Source organism: Vulpes vulpes, chromosome 2, assembly GCF_048418805.1.
Source record: "Vulpes vulpes isolate BD-2025 chromosome 2, VulVul3, whole genome shotgun sequence".
Taxonomy (NCBI): Eukaryota; Metazoa; Chordata; class Mammalia; order Carnivora; family Canidae; genus Vulpes; species Vulpes vulpes.
The window spans coordinates 151,424,913-151,447,101 of NC_132781.1; the positions used below are offsets into that span (position 1 = coordinate 151,424,913).

The window sequence follows — 22,189 nt, forward strand, 5'->3', positions numbered from 1 at the left end:
AATAAAATTATGCACTATCTTGCCAGTTTCTAAAGGGTCAGCACAGTGCCTGGCACCTAGTAAGCAGTCATAATAAAATATTTGCTGAAATGATTTAGCAATGGCTTGACTTTATGAATTCTGGCCCACCTTTTTCTTTATGGAGGTCATGGTTGTCTGGCCCTGGATACAAAAGCAAACCTGAACTATTTCATTTCAGCAAGCTTTCTAAAAACAGTTGCCATCTCACCTATACAACTCCTTACACTCCAAATCTTTAATAAAACACAGAAGACACAAATCATATTAATAAATGGTACTAGAAGTGATGCTCAACAGGATCTCACGTTTATTGAGAAGTGATTAATGGTAAAAAGAAAGGCAATGCCCTCTCCTCATTGGCTGAACAATAAACTGAAGAAACATTCACTACACGTTTTACAATATTTTTCTCTTCCAAAATGCATTTCTGTAAACAAGTTTTTACCACTGTTCTTAGCTTTGAAATCAAATTAATCCTGACTTAATCAGTATAATGTACAAGAACAGAAAATTTCTTAGGACTCCTAGTACTTTACTTTGAGTAACAAAGGGTCAGAGAAAATGAACCACCCTTAAAGACACAACCTTGGGTAACACTGTTAAATTCTCCAAGACAAAAATTCTTCATAAAAATGTTCTTCCAGTTCGGAAGGGAAAAACCAAATTCCCACTTTCTGGGGTGGAGGCCCAAAATCTTCGAAACTCAAGTGTTCTCCAAGTGCAAATGTCAAAATGGGGAGAGGAAAGGGTTTAAAAATTAGAGAAAACTGTATGCACTTACGGACTTTAAAATCCGAAAAAAACATAGTAAAAAGACAAAAAAACAAAGCATTATGCTCTGAAATCACAACCAAAGCCAAAATAAAAGGGACATTTTTCACCTAAACTACCTAGAGGGATTTTTTGTTTAGTTTTTTCTTTTTCTTTTTTTTTTCATTTTCCAGTTAAGTCCTATGTCTTTTGTGAAATTCCAATACTTAAACTGCAAGTCTGCAATCGTCTCTGAAGTCAATGAAATTAAGAAAAAAGTCCTAATTCTCTTGAAGGTCATTTTTTTCCTCTTAGGATATGCAGATGCAACCGTTGCTGCAGTCTGTGCAGAACTGCCTTTTATTTGCCACGACCTTGACGTTCCTATAGAAGTTAAAAAAAAAAAATTTGAAATGGTTAGTTAAAACTTATCTGAACATGCATAAGAATTAAAATTTTACAACTCAACAGAAACTTCGTTATTTGTGCTAAGTAGAATATTCCTCACAAATATTTACTTCCTATATTTAAACCAAAGTAGTAATAAACACTCAATCATCCCAATTAATACAAAATTATTTTCCTTTGACTTTAAAATTTCTTACATGACTTAAACAGATCTGTTTTCCAATTACAGTTGGTTTAGGCTAATACTTATCAGTCCCCCCAAATAATGGGCCTAATGGAAGTAACTCAAACATACATCAAAAGCCTAAAGAAGGGAAGCAGCATAAAGTATACTAAACAAAAACAAAAACTTAACACTACTAGAGTCATCCCATACTAGTCCTAAGGCCTTAGGCATATTCACAGGCCTCAATTTCCTTTTTTTTTTTTTTTTTGTAAAGTGAGGATATATATCTCACAGGGTTGTGTGAGAATTAATGGGCTGACATACAGAAAGCTCTTTATCCATAGCCAAAAAGAAAATTATCCTTTTCCCCTAGGGACAGTTTAAAATCCACTTAGAGATGGATTTTGAAAACTGACCTCAATACTTAAGTTTTCCTTGAAATAAATCTAAATGCTCATTTCTTAGTAAAAATCATTCTTCGTGTGCCTTTTAGAAGCTTATCCTAAACAGCCTTCCATTTCACACACTACCTCATGTACTGGAATCTTTTAAACTATGACTCAATCCATGTGCCCTTTCTTTCTTTCTTTTTTTTTTTAAGAGAAGGAGGGGCAGAGGGAGAAGGAGAGCGTCTTTAGCAGGCTCCAAGCCCAGCACAGACCCCATGCAGGGCTCTGTCTCATGACCCTGAGATCATGACCCTGAGATCATGACCTGGACTAAAATCAAGAGTCAGCTGTTTAACCAACTGAGCTACCCAGGCACCCCTCAATCCACGTTCCTTTTATTTTTTTATTTTTTTTAAAGATCTATTTATTTATGATAGAGAGAGAGAGACAGGCAGAGAGGCAGAGACACAGGAGGAGGGAGAAGCAGGCTCCATGCCGGGAGCCTGACGTGGGACTCGATCCCGGGACTCCAGGATCACACCCTGGGCCAAAGGCAGGCGCTAAACCGCTGAGCCACCCAGGGATCCCCCACGTTCCTTTTAAAAGCAAAAACATTAAGTAGTTAGGAGCACACAGGCCTGAACTTATACTTGATTCATCAATCTGCTTGAGTAGAGTCATCTGCTCCCATTTACCCCATGGTAACTACGATTCTGAAGTAAAATAGGACTCCTACTAAAAGGAATAGCAACTACTACTTACGGGGTTCCGTGTTCCAGACACCATACATAATAATGATCTTCATAACTATGCTGCAGGGACTGTATTACTTCTGAGATAGGAAAACTAAAGCTCAAAAAAGCTACTTGACTAGTATTACCTAATAACCAAGATTCAAACGTAAGGTCACATACTATATAGGCTCTTTCTGAACACCAGTTATTACAAATACTTATGTGAAAGTCAACAAACTGAAGCTTTGTGATGAACTACCCTTACTACTAAATTAATCCATAGGTATAAAAACAGTATTCAGAAAGAAGTTATCTTTTTTCTTTTTAAAAGATTTTATTCATTTGAGAGTGAGAAGGCCCTCATGAGTGGGGGAAGGGGCAGGGGGGAAGAGACAGAGAGGGACCAGCATACTCTATGATAAGCACAGAGCCCCACACAGGGCTCAATCCCACAGCTCAATCCCATGACCCTGAGATCACAACCTGAGCCAAAATGAAGAGTTGGGACACTCAACCAACTGAGCCATCCAGGCACCCTGAGCAGTTATCTTTTTCTAAGATTTTATTTATTTATTCAAGAAAGACACAGAGAGTGGGAGAGAGGCAGAGACACAGGCAGAGGGAGAAGGAGGCTCCATGCAGGGAGCCCGACGTGGGACTCGATCCCGGGATCCCAGGACCACGCCCTGGGCTGAAGGCAGACACTCAACCACTGTGCCACCCAGGCGTCCCAAAAACAGCATTTTTAATTCAAAAGAAACTAACCCCCTGAGGGGGGCACTTGATGGGATGAGCACTGGGTGTTATTCTGTATGTTGGTAAATTGAACACTAATAAAAAATAAATTTATTATTTAAAAAAAAAAGAAATAAAAAAAAAAGAAACTAACCAGCATTTTGCAATTGTACTGCATCATCTGACTTTTTTTTTATCTGACTTTTAAAACACCAAATTCCTCTTCATAATGTGCTAAGTTCCACAAATACCTGTTCAAATTTTGCCCCAAACATAAAGCTATTCTTGAATCTTCACTACACAATGATACCAAGAAGGCAAGTATACAACCTGTGTCCTAACTTAAACCTATATGCCAGAAGGTTTAAGATTTTTATTTAAGATTTTATTTTTTCAAAACAACAACAACAACAAAGATTTTATTTTCTCATGGGAGACACAGAGACAGTGGCAGAGAGAAATACAGGCAGAGGGAGAAGCAGGCTCCCCATCAGGGAGCCGGATGTGGGAGTCCCTCCAGGACTCTAGGATCATGTCCTGAGCCGAAGGCAGATACTCAATCATTGAGCTACCCAGGCATCCCTAAGATTTTATTTTTAAGTAATTTCTACACCTACGGTGGGTCTCAAACTCACAACCCCGAAATTGAGTCAAATGGTCTTCCAGCTGAGCCAGCCAGGCACCCCACAGGTTTATCTTAAATTATGCAAATTACATACAAATAAATAGCATTCACAATCTTAAATCTTTTTTTAAGATTTATTTATTCATAGAGACACAGGCAGAGACACAGGCAGAGGGAGAAGCAGGCATACAGAGAGCCTGACGTGGGACTCGATCCAGGGTCTCCAGGATCACGCCCTGGGTTGCAGGCGGCGCCAAACCGTTGCACCACCGGGGCTGCCTGGCATTCACAATCTTAATCTCCTGATCTACATCAAGAAAACATCATATACAATTCAGCAAGCTCAATTAACTGCTGTCCTATTTCCAAATAGTTTTGATGTGTATACAAAAATAAATTTATAAAATTATAAATAAGGAGAACCTCCATCTTCTCGGAGATTATAGAAAATATTCACAAGGCTGTTTTTTTAAAAGATTTTATTTATTTATTCAGGAGAGACACACAGAAAGAGGCAGACACAGGCAGAGGGAGAAGCTCCCCATGCAGGGAGCCGGATGTGGAACTCGATTCCAGGACCCCAGGATCACGCTCTGAGCCAAAGGCAGATGCTCAACCGCTGAGTCACCCAGGCGTCCCTTGTTTTGTTTTTAAAAGATTTTTATTTATTCATTCATGAGAGGCAGAGGGAAAAGCAGGCTGCATGCAAGGAGCCTAATGCGGGACTCGATCCCAGGACTCCAAGATCATGCCCTGGGCCAAAGGCAGGGGCCAAACTGCTGAGGCACCCAGGGATCTTTTTGTTTTTGTTTTTTTTTAAAGTAGGCTCTGCCCAGCATGGAGACCAACAAAGGCCTGAACTCACAACCCCAAGATCAGAACTCAAGCTGAGATGAAAATTCAGATGCACTTAACTGACTGAGCCAACCCCAGGTGCCCCCAAGCAAGATTTTACACACTAGATTGAATTTTTAAAATATTTTCATCAGGGTGCCTGGCTCAGTCCATAGAGCATGCAACTCTTGATCCTGGAGTTGTGAGTTTTGAGCCACACAGTGGATGTAAAGATTACTTAAAATTTATTTTAAAAAATAAAAATTAAGGGGCACCTAGCTGGCTCAGGTCATGATCCCAGGCTCCTGGGATCGAGTCCTGCATCAGGCTTTCCACAGAGAGCCTGCTTCCTCTGCCTATTGTCTCTGCCTCTCTCATGAATAAATAAATAACATCTTTAAAAAAAAATTTTTCATTAAAAAAAATATAGGACAGTCCCGGTGGCACAAAGGTTTAGCGCCGCCCGTGTGATCCTGGAGACCCAGGATCGAGTCCCACGTCGGGCTCCCTGCATGGAGCCTGCTTCTCCCTCTGCCTGTGTCTCTGCCTCTTCTCTGACTCTATGAATAAATAAACAAGTAAAAAATCTTTTTTTATTTTTGTAAAAAAACTTAAAAAAAAATTATAGGTTGGAAACAGGAATCAGTAGGATCTTGCTTGAAGGTCCTCCCACTGCTCAAATCTGTGACAACTTAAGCATTACATAACCGCAGTAAGTAAACCATTATCACGGGGTGTCTGGGTAGCTCAGTTAAGCATCTGCCTTTCGGCTCAGGTCACGATCTCAGGGTCCTGGGATGGGCCCCCACATTAGGCTGCCTGCTGAGTGGGAAGCCTGTGTCTCCCTCTCCCTCTGCTGTTCCCCATGCTTATGCTCTCTGGCTGTCAAATAAATAATTAAAAAAAAAAAGAATTATTATAGTGTTATCTGAATTAAGGCAAGAAAACAATGCATGCAAAAACTAAAAGGTGAAAATTTGGTAAGGAACAAGGTATTTTACAGTCTCAAACTATTTTCCCACTTATTGAAAGGAAAATAGCTTTACAATGGAGAATTTGGTGAACACTTTAAGTGATCAAATAACATTCCCAATAATGACATAAAACAGCCTCCTAATGTGAAGCACTGAAGACACAGTCACTTATGTGGTATTCCTGCTAGAGAAACACAATCAGAATGTACATGATGAGGAAACCTTAGACAAACTGAGGGGCATTCTACAAACACCATATACTCTTCAGAAAGGCAATGACATAAAACAGCTGAGTGGGTGGGGTATGGTATTCATATGTAATCGCTGCAGATTAAAAGAAAAAAAAATAGACATGAAAACTAAAAGATCCTGGACTAGAACCTGGATTATTAAAAAATGGCTATCAAATGAAACTCGGGACACCTGCACCCCGATGTTTCTATCAGCAATGGCCACAATAGCCAAACTGTGGAAGGAGCCTTGGTGTCCATCGAAAGACAAATGGATAAAGAAGATGTGGTTTATCTATACAATGGAATATTACTCAGCAATTAGAAACGACAAATACCCACCATTTGCTTCAACGTGGATGGAACTGGAGGGTATTATGCTGAGTGAAATAAGTCAATCAGAGAAGGACAAACAGTGTATGTTCTCATTCATTTGGGGAATATAAATAATAGTGAAAGGGAATATAAAGGAAGGGAAAAGAAATGTTGGGAAATATCAGGAAGGGAGACAGAATATAAAGACTCCTAACTCGGGGAAACGAACTAGGGGTGGTGGAAGGGGAGGAGGGCGGGTGTTGGAGGGGAATGGGTGACGGGCACTGAGGTGGACACTTGACGGGATGAGCACTGGGTGTTTTTCTGTATGTTGGTAAATTGAACACCAATAAAAATTAATTAAAAAAATAAAATAAATAAAAAATGGCTATCAAGGACATTAAGACTTACTGTAAAATATAAATAAGATCTATAGATAATAGTGTTGTGTGTCAAAGTTAAATTTCCTGATGTTGGTAAATACACTGTGGTTATAAGCCAATGTTCTTTTTTTTTTTTTTAATATTTTTTTAATTTTTATTTATTTATGGTAGTCACAGAGAGAGAGAGAAAGAGAGGCAGAGACATAGGCAGAGGGAGAAGCAGGCTCCATGCACCGGGAGCCTGATGTGGGATTCGATCCCAGGTCTCTAGGATCGCGCCCTGGGCCAAAGGCAAGCGCCAAACCACTGCGCCACCCAGGGATCCCTATAAGCCAATGTTCTTATTTTCAGGAATTAACAGCAAAATATTGAGGAGAAAGGACCTATCTGAAACTTACTTTTAAATTGTCAGAAAATTACACACACATACCAAAAAGAATAAAGTAAATGAGCCAAAACGGTACACTGACAAATCTGGGTGAGAAGTATATAGGCATTCATGTACTATTCTTGAAATTTCTTGAAGTTTGAAATTATTTCAAAATAAATAAATGGGGAGAAAGTGAATGTTCATTTAACTCTTCTGCAAATACTGGTTACACTAAAAGTCATGTACAACAATTCATAAAACTTTGAATTAAGTTTATTTCTGGAGCACCTGGGTGGCTCAGTTTAAGTATCTGACTCAGGTCTTGATCTCAGAGTTGAGCCTCATGCTCAGCAGGGAGTCTGCTGGGGATTCTCTCCCTCCCTCTACCCCTCCGCCCTAAGAAAAATAAATAAATAAAATAATGAAATGAGTTTATTTCCTCAGACCTACACTAAAAGTCCCTAAACACAGAGTATTTTAGTAAAAAAAAGAAAACAGGAGCCCCTGGCTAGCCGAGTTGGTGGAGTATGCAACTCTTGATCTCTGGGTTGTAAGTTCCAACCCCACACTGGATGTACATTACTTAAATAAATTTTTTAAAATTCTGTTTAATTGTAAAAAAAGAAAAAAAAAGAAAAAGTCTACTTAGCAGCTTTTTACAAGTCTTTTACAATGAGAAAAGAGGACAGAGAATGTTCTAAGACAAGGACCATTATTTTTAGACACTTATGGACATTAAAACCTTTTAATTTTTTTTTAAGATTTTATGTATTTAGGGATCCCTGGGTGGCGCAGTTTAGCGCCTGCCTTTGGCCCAGGGCGCGATGCTGGAGACCCGGGATCGAATCCTACGTTGGGCTCCCGGTGCATGGAGCCTGCTTCTCCCTCTGCCTGTGTCTCTGCCTCTCTCTCTCTGTGACTATCATAAATAAATAAAAATAAAAAAATAAAATACTTAAAAAAAAAAGATTTTATGTATTTATTCATGAGAGATAGAGGCAGAGACCCAATGTGGGACTCAATCCTGGGGCCCAGGGATCACATGCTGAGCCACCCAGGCGTCCCTAAACTTTTTAGGTATCTTTTTTCTTTCTTTCTTTTTTTTTTTTTACCTTTTAGGTTTCTTTTTTTTCTTTTTTTAAAGATTTTATTTATTTATTCATAGAGACACAGAGAGAGAGAGAGAGGCAGAGACACAGGCAGAGGGAGAAGCAGGCTCCATGCTGAGAGCCCGACGTGGGACTTGATCCAGGGTCTCCAGGATCACACCCTGGGCTGCAGGAGGCGCTAAACCGCTGCGCCACCGGGCCTGCCCAATCTTTTAGGTTTCTATAGATGACTTCTCTTATAGCAGCTTTCTTTCACTTTTGTGACTATCTCCTATTACCACTGAGAACAATTTCACTAAATGCTTTGACAACTTATGGCCAAAGGGTTTTGCTTGTAGGTTGGCTGTATCTGCTGACATTCCTAATCAACCAGTCCTACCCTAGTAATATTTAATTAATAAAAAGCAAGGAGGGATCCCTGGGTGGCACAGCGGTTTAGCGCCTGACTTTGGCCCAGGGCGCGATCCTGGAGACCCGGGATCGAATCCCACATCGGGCTCCCGGTGCATGGAGCCTGCTTCTCTCTCTCTGCCTGTGTCTCTGCCTCTCTCTCTCTCTGTGACTATCATAAATAAATAAATTTAAAAAAAAAAAAAAAAAAAAAAAAAAAAGCAAGGAGAGGGGGGAACCAGAAGAATGATGATGGATATATAATAAAGGGAGGAGAGAAGAGCATATAAAAGCAAAATTGGATTTCCAATGGGTCCAAATCCCAGTCAGAATTGCCATGAGCAAAACATACATCTATGTTTCGTTGGACATGCCAGCCTTTTTTTTAAGATTTATTTATTCATGAGACACAGAGAGGCAGAGACAGACAGTGAAGCAGACTCCCTGCAGGGAGCCCAATGCGGGACTTGATCCCAGGATCACAACCTGAGCCAAAAGCTCAACCACTGAGCCACTGGACACTCCAGCTTTTATTATACATGAAGACACTGCTGACTCATCATAGCAGTGCAAGTGGTATGTCAAGTTGTTTCTCCCCATGGTACCGTCATGTGGAACTGATCTACCAACTCCCCCCGCCACCCTTTTTTTTTTAACTTAGTACTTCTAGAGCCACAGTCTGGACAGTTACAATGAGATCTGTGGTAAGAATAGGCTGAAATGGTCAGTCAAGGTTAAGCTCTTGCCATGATTTACTGTCTGCAGAAAGGTAAACATAAGATCCTCAAGCACAAACACAAAATTATCATAAAGTCCCAGTTAACCAGAAAACAACCCAAACACTAGAAGTTAGAGAAGATGCATGCATTTCTAGAGCTTAAGAATATTGTACTGATAATAAACAAATAGAAGATCACAGAGCCAAGATCTTACTGAATTCACACCCCTTCCTCAAAATTCTAATTAGGATACATTCATCCTATCTTCAATCAATTCACAATCTCAACAAAAACAGCAAGACTAAAGAAACAATCTTAGAAATAAAGATAGGGCAACCCCAGTGGCTCAGCGATTTAGCGCAGCCTTCAGCCCAGGGTGTGATCCTGGAGACCTGGGATCGAGTCCCACACGTCAGGCTCCCTACATGGAGCCTGCTTCTCCCTCTGCCTGTCTCTCTCTCTCTGCATCTCTCATGAATAAAATCTAAAAAAAAAAGAAAGAAAGAAAAAGAAAGATAATTTAAAGACAGTAAGAAAGCGTAAAAAGGGAAAAAATTTCTAGCCCTCAGCATCTGTTCTGCTACTTAAATAACTAGAGGTAATACCCATACTAATCATGCATCCCACCCTGAGCCCCTCCCCACTTTACATCTATGATTATAAAATACAAAACTTCATCTCTAGAAAATATCCTAAAAACCACAAGGTGGCAATGTTACTTAAAATGTGCACATCTAGGGATGCCTGAGTGGCTCAGTGGTTGAGTGTCTGCCTTTGGCTTAGGGCGTGATCCTGGAGTCCTGGGATGGAGTCCCACATCAGGCTCCCTGCATGGAGCCTGCTTCTCTCTCTATGTTTCTGCCTCTGTGTCTCTCATGAATAAATAAAATCTTAAAAAAAAAAAATGTGGACATCTGAAACCTCTTCCTGTAATAGATACAGAACTCTCTACTGATTTATTTTTCCTCTATTTAGCTTAACATCCTCTTGTTTCTACTAGCATACCACTCCCTCCACTTTTAAGAAGCCATAAAACACAAGTGAGGCATATATTTATTTGCCGGCTATAACTTAACCATAAAAACAGATATTCACCCCCAAATTAAATTTATTTACATAGCCCTCAACTAATTTTTCCTATGTCCCCATGGGCCTTGAGAGAAAGAACAGAAATTTCGCTGTCCCTGGCTGAAAGAGAATGCTAAGATGGGCTAGTATGAAAAACAAAACAAAAAAAAACGTGATTATACTAAAATCACTTTCAGAGACAAATACCATATGATTTCATTTATATGTGAAATAAAAAAAAAAAACTCAGATGAATAAACAAAAAGCAGTAACAGACCCATAAATACAGAGAACAAACTAATGGTTGCCAGAGGGGAGTTGAAATCAGTGAAGGAGGGTGGGAGATAGTCTTCCAGGTATGGAATTAAGTAAGAAGATAAAACATAAAAGCAAAGGGAATATAGTCAATGGTATCATATGGTGACATAGCCTTGTATGGTAGCAGATGGTAGCTACATTTGTGGTGAGCAGAGTATAACATATAGACTTGTCCAGTCAAATCACTATGCTGTACTTAGGCACCTGGTTGGCTGATGTCTGACTCTTGATTTTGACTCTAGTCCTGGTCTCAGGGTCATGGGAATGAGCCCTGTGTGGGACTCCCTGATAAGCACAGAATCTGCTTAAGACCCTCTCTCCCTCTCTTTCCCACTTCCTTTCTAAAGTAAATATATCTTAAAACATATCTATTCTGTGGGGGGCACCTGGGTGGCTTGACTGGTTAAGCATCTGACTTAGGCTCACATCATGATCTCAGGGTCCTGAGACTGAGCCCTGTCACAGGACCTTCACTCAGCAGGGAGTCTGCTTGTCTCTCTCCCTCTGCCCCTCCCCCCACTCATGCTAGCTCTCAAATCTTTAAAAAAAAATCTTCTACCCGCTCATCCCCTTTTAAGCTTTTCTAGGTGCAGAAATGGACATTTAGTTAGAATGAATTTCTGGGAATTAAAGTAGGAACAACAAAATGAAGCTAATGCATTAACTAGTAACACTTCATACTACCAGTTAATTCCCAAAATTACTAATTAGAAGCTGAACTCATACACATTTTGCCAAATGGGTTAGAAGTAAAAAGCCTGAATAAGCCACTATTTTCAGTACCTGAATAAGAAATCTGACTAGCGACAGAACAAAGGGTAAGATAATTTATATATTAACAAAGGGTAAGATAATTTATACATTAACATTTTTTAGCTTAACTAAAAGTAAAATGAGGAAACACTAGCTCTAAATTAAATGAAATGGTCTGACAAGGTTAACTATTGTCTAAATCACTCCCTGGCTTTCCAATAAAAACTGCATTTGAACCAAACCTGACTTCACAATAAAATCAATTTCTCAAAACACTTCAGAATACAATTTAGCAAACAAGGTTTGTTTTTGGTTTTGTTTTTATTTATTCATGAGAGAGAGAGAGAGAGAGAGGCAGGCAGAGACACACACAGGCAGAGGGAGAAGCTGGTTCCTCACAGGGAGCCCAAGGCGGTACTCGATCCCCAGAACCGGGATTCATGACCTGAGCTGAAGGCAGACACTCAACAGCTGAGTCAGCCAGGCACCCCAACAAATAAGGTTTTAATACCTTCTCAAATCCCCCCCATTCCCAGTATAAGCATTATTTTGCTTTTGACAGATAAATTCAGAATGAAGTAATCATTAGAATATGCTTTCCAATTATCTGATGATACTCTCCAGCTCTACCTCCAAAACTTTCCAGTAGAATCATTAATACCTCTCTAGTCCAAGCTACTATTATCTCTCATCTGGAATTTGCCAGACTCTTAAATGATCTTTTATTCTTATGCCCTCTTCAGTGTATTCCAAGGGTTGGACCTCAAAATGGAAACTCAGCAGCACTATTAATTACCATGCCAAAGGTTACCGAAGAATTTAATGAATGATTCAAAATAAACAAGTGTATATTTGTGTGTGCCTAATATTATAGATAGCAATCATTCATAAAAGACCTGTATGCAAAGAACTTCTATATAATTTAATCCTAACAGCACAATAAGGTATTTTTCTGATTTTTATAAATATACTAAAGCTCAGAGAAGTTTACTTGCTCCAATCAGTCATAGTGGTAGATATGGTATCAGGTCTTCTAGAGCCTTTAGCCTTTCTGCTACTATAAATATGATATGTTAACAAGACCACAGAATCTAAAATTAATGCTCTCTATAAATAATATCAACCATTATACATACCTAAATAAATAAAGGCCCATTTAATTAACATATTTTATTGAATCCTCTCCATCCAAAAAAACAGGTTACCTTTAAAGATCAGCGTTTAAATATCTTAGTTTGGGCAACTTCAAAATGGCTAGTGACCACTAAATATTATAGTTTAAGATTAACAACTTTCTAAAAAAAATTAACCTGCTCACAAAAGGAGAGATACAATAAAAGGAACACTAAATAATGCAAAACTTAGGGATGCCTGGTTGGTGCAGGTGCTTAAGCGTCTCTCAGTTTCAGCTCAAGTCATGATCTCAAGGTTCTGGGATCGAGCACCGAGTAGGGCTCTGTTGAGCAAGGAGCCTGGTTGAGCTCTCTTCCTCTCCCTCTTCCACTCGTGTGCTCTAAGATAAATAAATCTTCAAATAATGTAAAACTGAAAACCATTAATGTCTCTTAGAAACAGCCATAAAAAAAAAAAAAAAAGAAAGAAAGAAACAGCCATAATGCCTCTAAAAAGTATATTATAACATCAAGTTACAGGGGTGCCTGGGTGGCTTGGTCAATTAAGCGCCCAACTCTTGATTTTGGCTGAGGTCATGATCTCATGGTCGTGAGATCCGGCCCCATGTTGGGTTCCACACTGGGCATGGAGCCTGCTTAAGATTCTCTCTCTCAGGACGCCTGGGTGGGTCATGATTCTGGGGTCCTGGGATCGAGTCCCATGTCTGGCTCCCCACAGGGGGCCTGCTTCTCCCTCTGCCTGTGTCTCTGCCCCTCTCTATCTCTCATGAATGAATAAATAAAATAAAATAAAATAAAGATTCTCTCTCTCCCCCCCTCTGGTGGCCTTCCCCTCACTAAAAAAAATAAAAATAAAAATAAAAAATTAAACAAGTAACATCAAGTTACAATTGTAGGATATTAAGCCAAAGAGACTGTCAGCTTTTAATAGACAAAAATTATTGGCAACACACTAGAGACTCATAATATTAGTAGCTGATTAAAAATGGACTAACTGCTCAAAATACCACAGTACTAAAAAGTACAGCCAGGTTTATCAGATATATGTGAATTCTAACACTGCTTTTAAAGGTGAAGTCTTGAGACGAACAGGTAATAGAGACTTTTTTTGTGGGGGGAGGGTAGGACTACATTACAAAGAAAGAAACTTTAGAAACCAAATTTGCAGGAAAAATAAGCATGAAGAATTTGAGGTAAAAGGCATACAAAACACTAATGATATACATAATCCAGGAGTTCTCAAACTTGAAAAATATAAGAGTCACCTATAGATAAAGAGCTGATAAAATGCAGATTCCAAGACTGTCTCCAAAGATGCTCCTTCAGTAGGTGAGAGAATAGAATCTGCAGTTTAAATACTCAGAGATGGTAATTTATGTAAACTTCTCATCAATTTCTAATCCCATAAAAATACCTGGGGAGTTTCCTAAATTAACTTTCTTCTTTAATAAGTCTGAGTATAAAACCTAGTTACCAGTATTTCTGTAAATACTTTTCAGATGACTCAAAGTTTATTTTATATCATTGTTACCATCTTTCTGTTTATATTCTAAAACACTCACCTAGGTCCACCCGGCTCCCCTCCCCATCCCCATCCGTCTGCAGGCTTATGGATTCCAAGTAAAGTAACATTTGCCATAAATAATATCAGTTACCCAAGAACTTGTCTGGGTTCTAGTTCTGGCTCTGCCACTAAACAAAAGTAAACTTGCAACTTTGTGTACAAATGAGAGTGGGATACACTAAAACCTTTCCATTCAATTTTATAACCTTTTCAGAGTACATTATATCTAGAGCCATTTGTGTTCCCCCTTATTCCTGCTGCCTGTCATTAGGCAGCAACTTTCACAAGGTTAGGTAAAGTAGATCCAATTAGCTCCATTTTGATGCTGGTGATGAGGGGAGTATATAACCTGAGTAGTTAAAGGTTTAAATTTCAATTAATTATGCTCTCCTCATATACCCTCAAAGAGGTGAATGGCATTTGCAGATAACAGAACACCGTTGTTGAACTGTTTTGAATGATAAATGTGGGGGCGCCTGGCTGGCTCAGTCAGTAAAGCATGTGACTCAATCTCAAGGTTATGAGCTGGAGCCCACATTGGGTATAGAGATTACTTAAAGATAAAATCTTAAAAAAAAAAAAAAAAAAGATAAATGTGAAGATGCAGCAAAGCATTAAGAACAACAACAAAAAAAAGCTTTGGGGCAAAACAAATTCCAGCTCATCTACAATTTAGCTAGTGATCTTGAGGAAGTTATACGTTCCAAATCAGAGTTCCCTAACTGTAAACTGAAGATAATTTTATAAAGAATATTAAAAGGGATCAGAAACAAGCATGAAAAAAAAAAAAAAAAAAAAGAAACAAGCATGAAAAGTATCTAATACATAGATGCCCCCCAAAATGGCTAAATATGGATATACACCTAAAGTACTAAGAGAAAAAAAAAAGATCAAAATACGATGTAGAATATGATTAGGAACCTCTGGGTGGCTCAGTGGTTGAGTGTCTGTCTTCAGCCCAGGGCGTGATCCTGGATCTCAGGATCCAGGATCCTCTGTATGTGGGGAGCCTGCTTCTCTCTCTGCCCCCCCCCCCCCCCCCCCGTGAATAAATAAATCATTTGGGATCCCTGGGTGGTGCAGCAGTTTGGCGCCTGTCTTTGGCCCAGGGCGGGATCCTGGAGACCCGGGATCGAATCCCACGTCGGGCTCCCGGTGCATGGAGCCTGCTTCTCCCTCTGTGTCTCTGCCTGCCCCCCTCTCTCTCTCTCTCTCTCTCTCTCTCTCTGTGACTATCATAAATAATAAATAAAAAACAAATAAATAAATAAATAAATCTTTTTAAAAAATACGATTATTACCATATAAACCACTTGTGTTAAGTAAAGACAAGCAAACATGCCAAAATGATGAGTGGTTTGTCAGAGTAAAGAAATCAGGTGTGATTTTTCATTTTCTATACTTTTTATAATTTGATTTCACAATAAAAGATAAATTCAAAGGCAAAATTTGCAAATACTACTATAAAATTTGCACACTGGAAGTTTTTCACACGCAAACACTTTAAAATTCTATACACTACCCACACCCTGATTACCAAAAAAAGTTCACATAAAGTCAAAAGCTTATATAAATCTACCTTTCTAAATGGCTTTGTGTATTACGTAAGTGATATGGCCAAATTTTTAACGTTGACAAATATAGGAAAGTACTAAGTATCTCATAAGAACTACCAGATCTTTTAATAGCGCAAAAGAATTGGAAAGATTAACTGCCTGCTTCTTCCTTCCCCTCCTCCTCTATACCCAACAGCTCAAACTTGGCCAGTTTAGTCATTTTCTTCATCTTTCCACTATTTTTCCTATCCATCCTTCCAGAGTCAACTCAAATACAGTCTTCCATTGTCTTGACTCTAACCCTAACTGGTCTTACTATTCTTTTCTTTTACACTTGGTCTCATACTATAAAATTAGCATTTTAAAATACACTGTCCTGTACTTTCATTTATGATATCTTCTCCCTATGATTAATTGGAGTTAAATCAGTTCAATCAGGAATTGTTATTTGGCAGGAGATGAAAACTATTAGGGCACTATTTAACGAGCTAGTTGCTGTATCTAGAAGAATTTGGTCCAGAGAAGGTGACAGCATACAAATTTAAACTGAATTATTCGCTTCTGTGGAGGAGAAAGGCAGAAGGGATGATATAAGTTACCATGCTCTGAGCTTTTCTCCTTGCTCATTTGTAGACTTGCAGGATTCAATGAGGAAGAAAGAGATCACTTTTGTTTGCCCTAATTCAGGGAATAAAGCTATTTCCTCCTCTACATGAAACTCCTGAACAGCTATAACTAACAGTCCTTTGTCATTTGAGGACAGTCAAAACCAATGCTGTAGCCTCCCTCCCCACCTCTTATGATAGGTGTGGTCTTCCTCACAACCCCTCTTCCCCACAGACTAAATAAACTAACACACTTAGATGAAATGAAGCTGCAGAACCTTACATTTCTTTAGTTACAACATAGATCCCACCACAATAGAACTTCCCTGTACCATTCTTTCATTTAAAAAAAAATTGTATCATCCAATGGGGTCCAAATTATCCTTCACAGGGGAGATGCTTTGGAGACCTCCGAGTGGGGGTTGGAGGGTGCTGAGTACCTAAGGTTAGCAATTCATGGGGTTCTGAGTAAGGTTTTGTTTGAGAGAAAAAGAACTCACTGCTAAAAAGTTTGAAAATGGTTATGGGACTAATCTTTACTTCTGGTAAGCACAAAGGCTCCCATCTGAGTAATTCTCAGTTTCAACTATTCAGAATAGATACTAATAGTAAATGGTTCTAGAGTTACTAACTATCCTTATCCCAAAATGGGGATTTTCTGGAAACACAGCAGTCCCCTCTCTATCAATCTTTAGCTGTGTGTGTGTGTGTATACACACATATACATATATATACACACACACATATACATACACACACACAATGTGTTACTTGCTCAGAGTAACAACGGCCATTTCTTAATACTCATTGTATTTCAGACATTTTTATATGGTCTACATTACCAAAACAACCCATACTAACTAGATAATAACTGGTCTTACTTCCAGCAGTTCAAACTTCACTAAATCTCTTTAAGGCTTGGAACACCTTGTGGGTGAGGAGGTATTGGAACAATATAGAAAAAAACAAATGCAAAGTCTGTTGAATAATGTATGGACACCAAAACCTTCAATACCTAACAACAAAGCCCCCTCATGTTACTTTTACTCAACAGATAGCCATTGCCATTTCCCATTATCAGCTACCTCTCTGTACAAGTTGATTATAACTTCACCACCCCCTCTTTAACCCATTCCCCCCCACTTTTTTTAAGATTTATTTACTCATGAGAGACAGAGACAGAGAGAGAGAGAGGCAGAGACACAGGCAGAGGAGAAGCAGGCTCCCAAAAGGAGCCCACTGTAGGACTTGATCCTGGACCCTAGGATCATGCCCTGAGCCGAAGGCAGACGCTCAACCACAGAGCCACCCAGGCGTCCCTAACCCATTCTTTAAATTGTGTTATGGGGGTTCTTTTTTTGGCCCTCTTCTCTTACTGTGGGTTAACTCTAGAACCCTACCACAGAAAAGAGGTATACCAGCTCCACTTTCTCAGCTTATGTGACTTTACAATACTATTTTTTTTGTGCTTCAGGGTCTTTATATACAGAATTAGTTCAATCTACATCATAATAATGTAAGAATTAGATGAAAATTTATAAATATGTAAAATATTCAGGACAGATGTGTGCTAGACACTATATACAGTGTTTAATAACTTCAGCCATTATTTTTATTACCAATATTCTTGACTAATCTTATACTCTTTCATGCCTTTGCCTATACTGAAGTCTAAAAGACACTCTCTTATTTCTATCAACAGATCTCTTTCCTGAGCTCCAGACCCTATCACCTTACTGTCTCCTACAGGTACCCCAACACTATTTCCAAAAGCCAACACATCTCCAAACCCCCTAACCTTAATCTGCTATTTGTCCCATGTTCTTGTTTGTTTGTTTTTTAATAGTAACTGGTTAGGAAATTTATCTACCTTCTTCAAATCTACCTTTCCCATCATTGTTTTGGTTCAGGTCTTTTTTTCCAAACTCATTAAAGCTTCTGATTTGGTCTTTGAGCCACTTGTATCCGTCATTTAATAGATGAGTTTAGGTAAACTGCTAACCTCAGTTTCCATTTTCCTATCTGTAAGTACTGCCTCCCAGGGTTATTAATATGGAGATTAAAGGAAGATTATGGAAGTGGTTAACAAAGCCAGTGCTTCAGTATTTTACCCTTCCCATCCTCCAAAACTGTCATTCCACATTAACTACCATCCCTTACAATCCAACTAAAACATAAGTATAGAATATAAATGCAAAGCCCAGGGTGCTGGGTGGCTCGGTGGGTTAAGCATCTGCCTTTGCTCAGGGAATGATCCCAGCGTTCTGGGAGAGAACAGGCACAGCGGAGAACCCTGTTCAGCGGAGAGCCTGCTTTTCTCCCTCTCCTGTTGCCCCTCTCCTTGCCCATGCTCCAGCTCTTTCAAATAAAATCTTAAAAAAAAAAAAAAAAAAGCAAAGCCCCAGAGCACCTGGTTGGCTCAGTCAGTTAAGTATCTGACTCTTGATTTCCACTCAGGTCATGATCTCAGGGTCAGGAGTGGGTGTGGAGCCTACTTTAAAAAGGGGGGGGGGGGGAGAAGCCCTTCATACATACTGCTGGGCCTACCCAACCTCTGCAGCTTTATCCCTTACCATTCTTTTCCACCTTAAACTTCTCATTACTCTGAAAACAGAACCTAAGCATTCATGAGATCATGTTTATGCACATGCTCTCTCCTCTTCCTAGAATGCCCTTCTCCCTACTTTTCTATCTTACAAATTCCACATATCATATAATGGTCCATGGGCTTTGGCGCCAGACAGATTTCTGTGTTTAATTCAGATGTAGTTCCAACATCTTTTCGTTTATCAAGACAAAAGTGAAACGAATCCACTGTCAGAACTTCACTAGTTTATCAATGATTTGAACAACTTCTTTGCTAAACTGGATAATAATTTTAAAATTCTGGAAGACTATTTCTTCAAATTTTGTGCTATTCAAAATATGTAGAGCTACAGACATGACACACTTTACAGTAATATTTTCTCTATCACTTTAAGGCTAGACAATTAACAAAAACCAAGTCCTGACATGTATACATAGCATTTGCCTATTTTCATGGTGTAAATAACATGGCATATTTCAAACTACCAATGTGACACCACTGAAAGTGGGACTGAGGAGAGATGTGCAATGGCACGGTATATATTGATACAACAGATGTAAATAACTTCAAGAGTGATAAATTTGAGTATTTATTATGGTTGAGTGCTCGCTTCGGCAGCACATACACTAAAATATTGTGGCCGAAAAGTAATAGTGGTATTCTAAGTTTATGTTGTTTAACTGTAATTTTTATTATAAACTAGTTTATAATGAATTTAACGTAAATACAAAAGCATTTAAAACATCTCTTAATACAATGTATTTAATTTTGTCTTTTTTTTTTTTTTAAGATTTTATTTATTCATAGAGACAGAGGGAGAGAGGGGCAGAGACACAGGCAGAGGGAGAAGCAGGCTCCATACAGGAAGCCTGACATGGGACTCGATCCCGGGTCTCCAGGATCACACCCGGCTGCAGGCGGCGCTGCGCCTGCAGGGCTGCCCTAATTTTGTCACTTAATAATGACTTTTTAAAATAATGTTTAACAGCCAGGTTGCTAAAATTCTTAAAAGCTCAACAGCTAACAATTAGCCAGCTTCACATCATTGACTTAACTGAAATACCAATTCTACCACTGATTAAGCAATGAGTCCTTATACAAATAACCTCTTGGGCCTGCTTCCTCATCTAAAATGAGAATATACTGAACTTTTGTGTACACTATGTTGCTATCTGAGTGCTTACTACTAATTCTATTTGACATGGTTCAAATGTTATTTCTTCCACAAAGCCTTCCTTAATTTCCCCAAATTTATCACTCTTCTTCAGAAAATCATTTCTTGGGATGCCTGGGTGGCTCAGCGGTTGAACCTTTGGCTCAGGGTGTGATCCCGGAGTCCTGGGATCAAGTCCCACATGGAACCTGCTTCTCCCTCTCCCTGGGTCTCTGCCTCACTGTGTCTCTCGTGAATAAATAAAATCTTAAAAAAAAAAGAAAAAAAGAAAACCGTTTCTTCATTCCTCTATTACAGTTCTTATCCTGTATTTTATCATTTTGTACCTTATCAATTAACAAACACTTGTTCAAAGATGGATACAAAAGGCATGGCTGAAAGAGATGCAAATTCAGTTTCATCTGTTTTCTTCTAGTCCTCTTCTAAGGAGGCTGCAGAAAGGCATTTTATCTATCCTTGAAGGAAAGTGATGAGTAACACAAGTAGAATTTCCTCAACCCTTTTGGCAGAGAGACGAGTAATCTTATCTTCAAGACAGAAGTAGACATAAACAGCCTTAGAATTAAAAAAAAAAAAAAAAAAAGTCCAGATTTGCCATCCCAATTAAAACAGGATACCAGGGGGACACCTAGGTGGCTCCGTGGTTGGGTGTCTGCCTTTGGCTCAGGGTGTGATCTCAGTCTGGGGATGAACTCCCACTTCAGGCTCCCTGTGAGGAGCCTGCTTCTCCCTCTCCTTGTGTCTCTGCCTCTCTGAATAAACATTAACAACAACAACAACAACAACAAAAAAAAAAAAACAGGATAGCCAAGGACACCTGGTGCCTCAGCGGTTGAGCGTCTGCCGGCCTTTGGCTCAGGGCTTGATCCCTGGGTCTGGGGATTGAGTCCCACATTGGGCTCCATGTGGGGATCCTGCTTCTCCCTCAGCCTATGTCTCTGCCGGTGTCTCTCGTGAATAAATAAAATCTTAAAACAGGGTACCAGCATCCCATTAGTTTTGAAGAGGCAATTTAAACCAGTGGCGGAAGGAGAAATACCAAATGGAAAGGAACAATATCCCATAGTTATTTATTCCCCAAGGACTTAATAAGAAAACATTATTTGGCTTTTAAAGTGATGTTTTCTAAATTTTGTATCACAAACTTTACTTGGATATTTTTAATTTTTTTCTAAAGTTGAAAATAGAATGAGGGCACCTGGCTGGCTCAGTCAGTGGAGCATGTGACTCTTGATCTTGGGCTCATGAGTTAAAGCCCCACACTGGGCACAGTACTTAAAAAGAAAGGAAGAAAGAAAGAAAAGAAAATGGAGCCAGTGTTGATTGCTTCAAATATTTCCCAACAAAAGATTAAATGCACAAATCAAAGGGTTAGGAGGAAGATGGACCAAAAAAAAAAAAATTTTTTTTTAAACAAACAAAAAAAAACCCCAAACTTCCTTATAAAGAGAAACACTTGGGCGCCTGGGTGACTCAGTCAATTGTCTAACTCTTGATTTCTGCTCAGGTCAGGATTTCAGGGTCGTGAGATCAGGCTCCATGATCTTTCCCTCTGCCTCTCCCTCCCCTGCTTTCTTTAAAAAAAAAAGAGAGAGAGAAAGAGACTGAAATATTACTTGCACCAACACCATAGGCAAACTGGATTTAAAGAAAAAGGAAATATTTTTCTTAAATAATGATTTCTATGATCCTTTAATAAGTTTTTAAATTTTTTTAAATTGTATTTGAGAAAGCACACACATGCAAGCCGGGGAAGGAGCAAAGAAGAGAAATAGACACCACCACCCACACCCCACCGTGCTGAGCAGGGAGCCCAATGTGGGGCTGGATCTCAGGATACCTCAATCATGACCTGAGCCAAAGGCACCTGCCTACTACATTAGAATTAATGAAAAATTAATACCTGAGCCACCCAGGTACCCCCGCTTCGGTATGTTTCAGATAACAAATTTTTCATTAATACTAATGTAGTAAATGTTTTAAAAATAACTATCCATATACCTTATCTGTACTAAGATTTACTGGGAATCTACCAATCCTTTCTGTTATCCATATCCTTCTAGCCTCAAGTCCTTTATATGTAATAATTAGGTCAAAAATTATAAAACAGAAATAACCTTCCTATAAAGCTCTGTTAAGTAACATCAATTCCTCTCCAAGAATTTCAAATGTCATCTTGCGCTGGATAACTCTTTTATCCTTTGTCTCTCTGATCTACTAGACTATTCCACCTATAAATCTTCCCTACGACGTATCTAATAAAAGTTGTTTTGGTCTCT

The 22,189-nt window shown here is 39.1% G+C and overlaps 1 protein-coding gene across 1 annotated transcript in view; it reads right to left on the bottom strand.

The window, feature by feature from the left end:
- Nucleotides 1-305: 305 nt before the first annotated feature.
- Nucleotides 306-22,189, bottom strand: part of YTHDF2 (YTH N6-methyladenosine RNA binding protein F2) — a 33,398-nt gene continuing 11,514 nt past the window's right edge. The window contains exon 5 of the mRNA XM_026014422.2: nucleotides 306-1,155. Coding sequence (XP_025870207.1) covers nucleotides 1,132-1,155 — 24 coding nt within the window. The 3' untranslated portion in view covers nucleotides 306-1,131. The remainder of the gene's footprint in view (nucleotides 1,156-22,189) is intronic.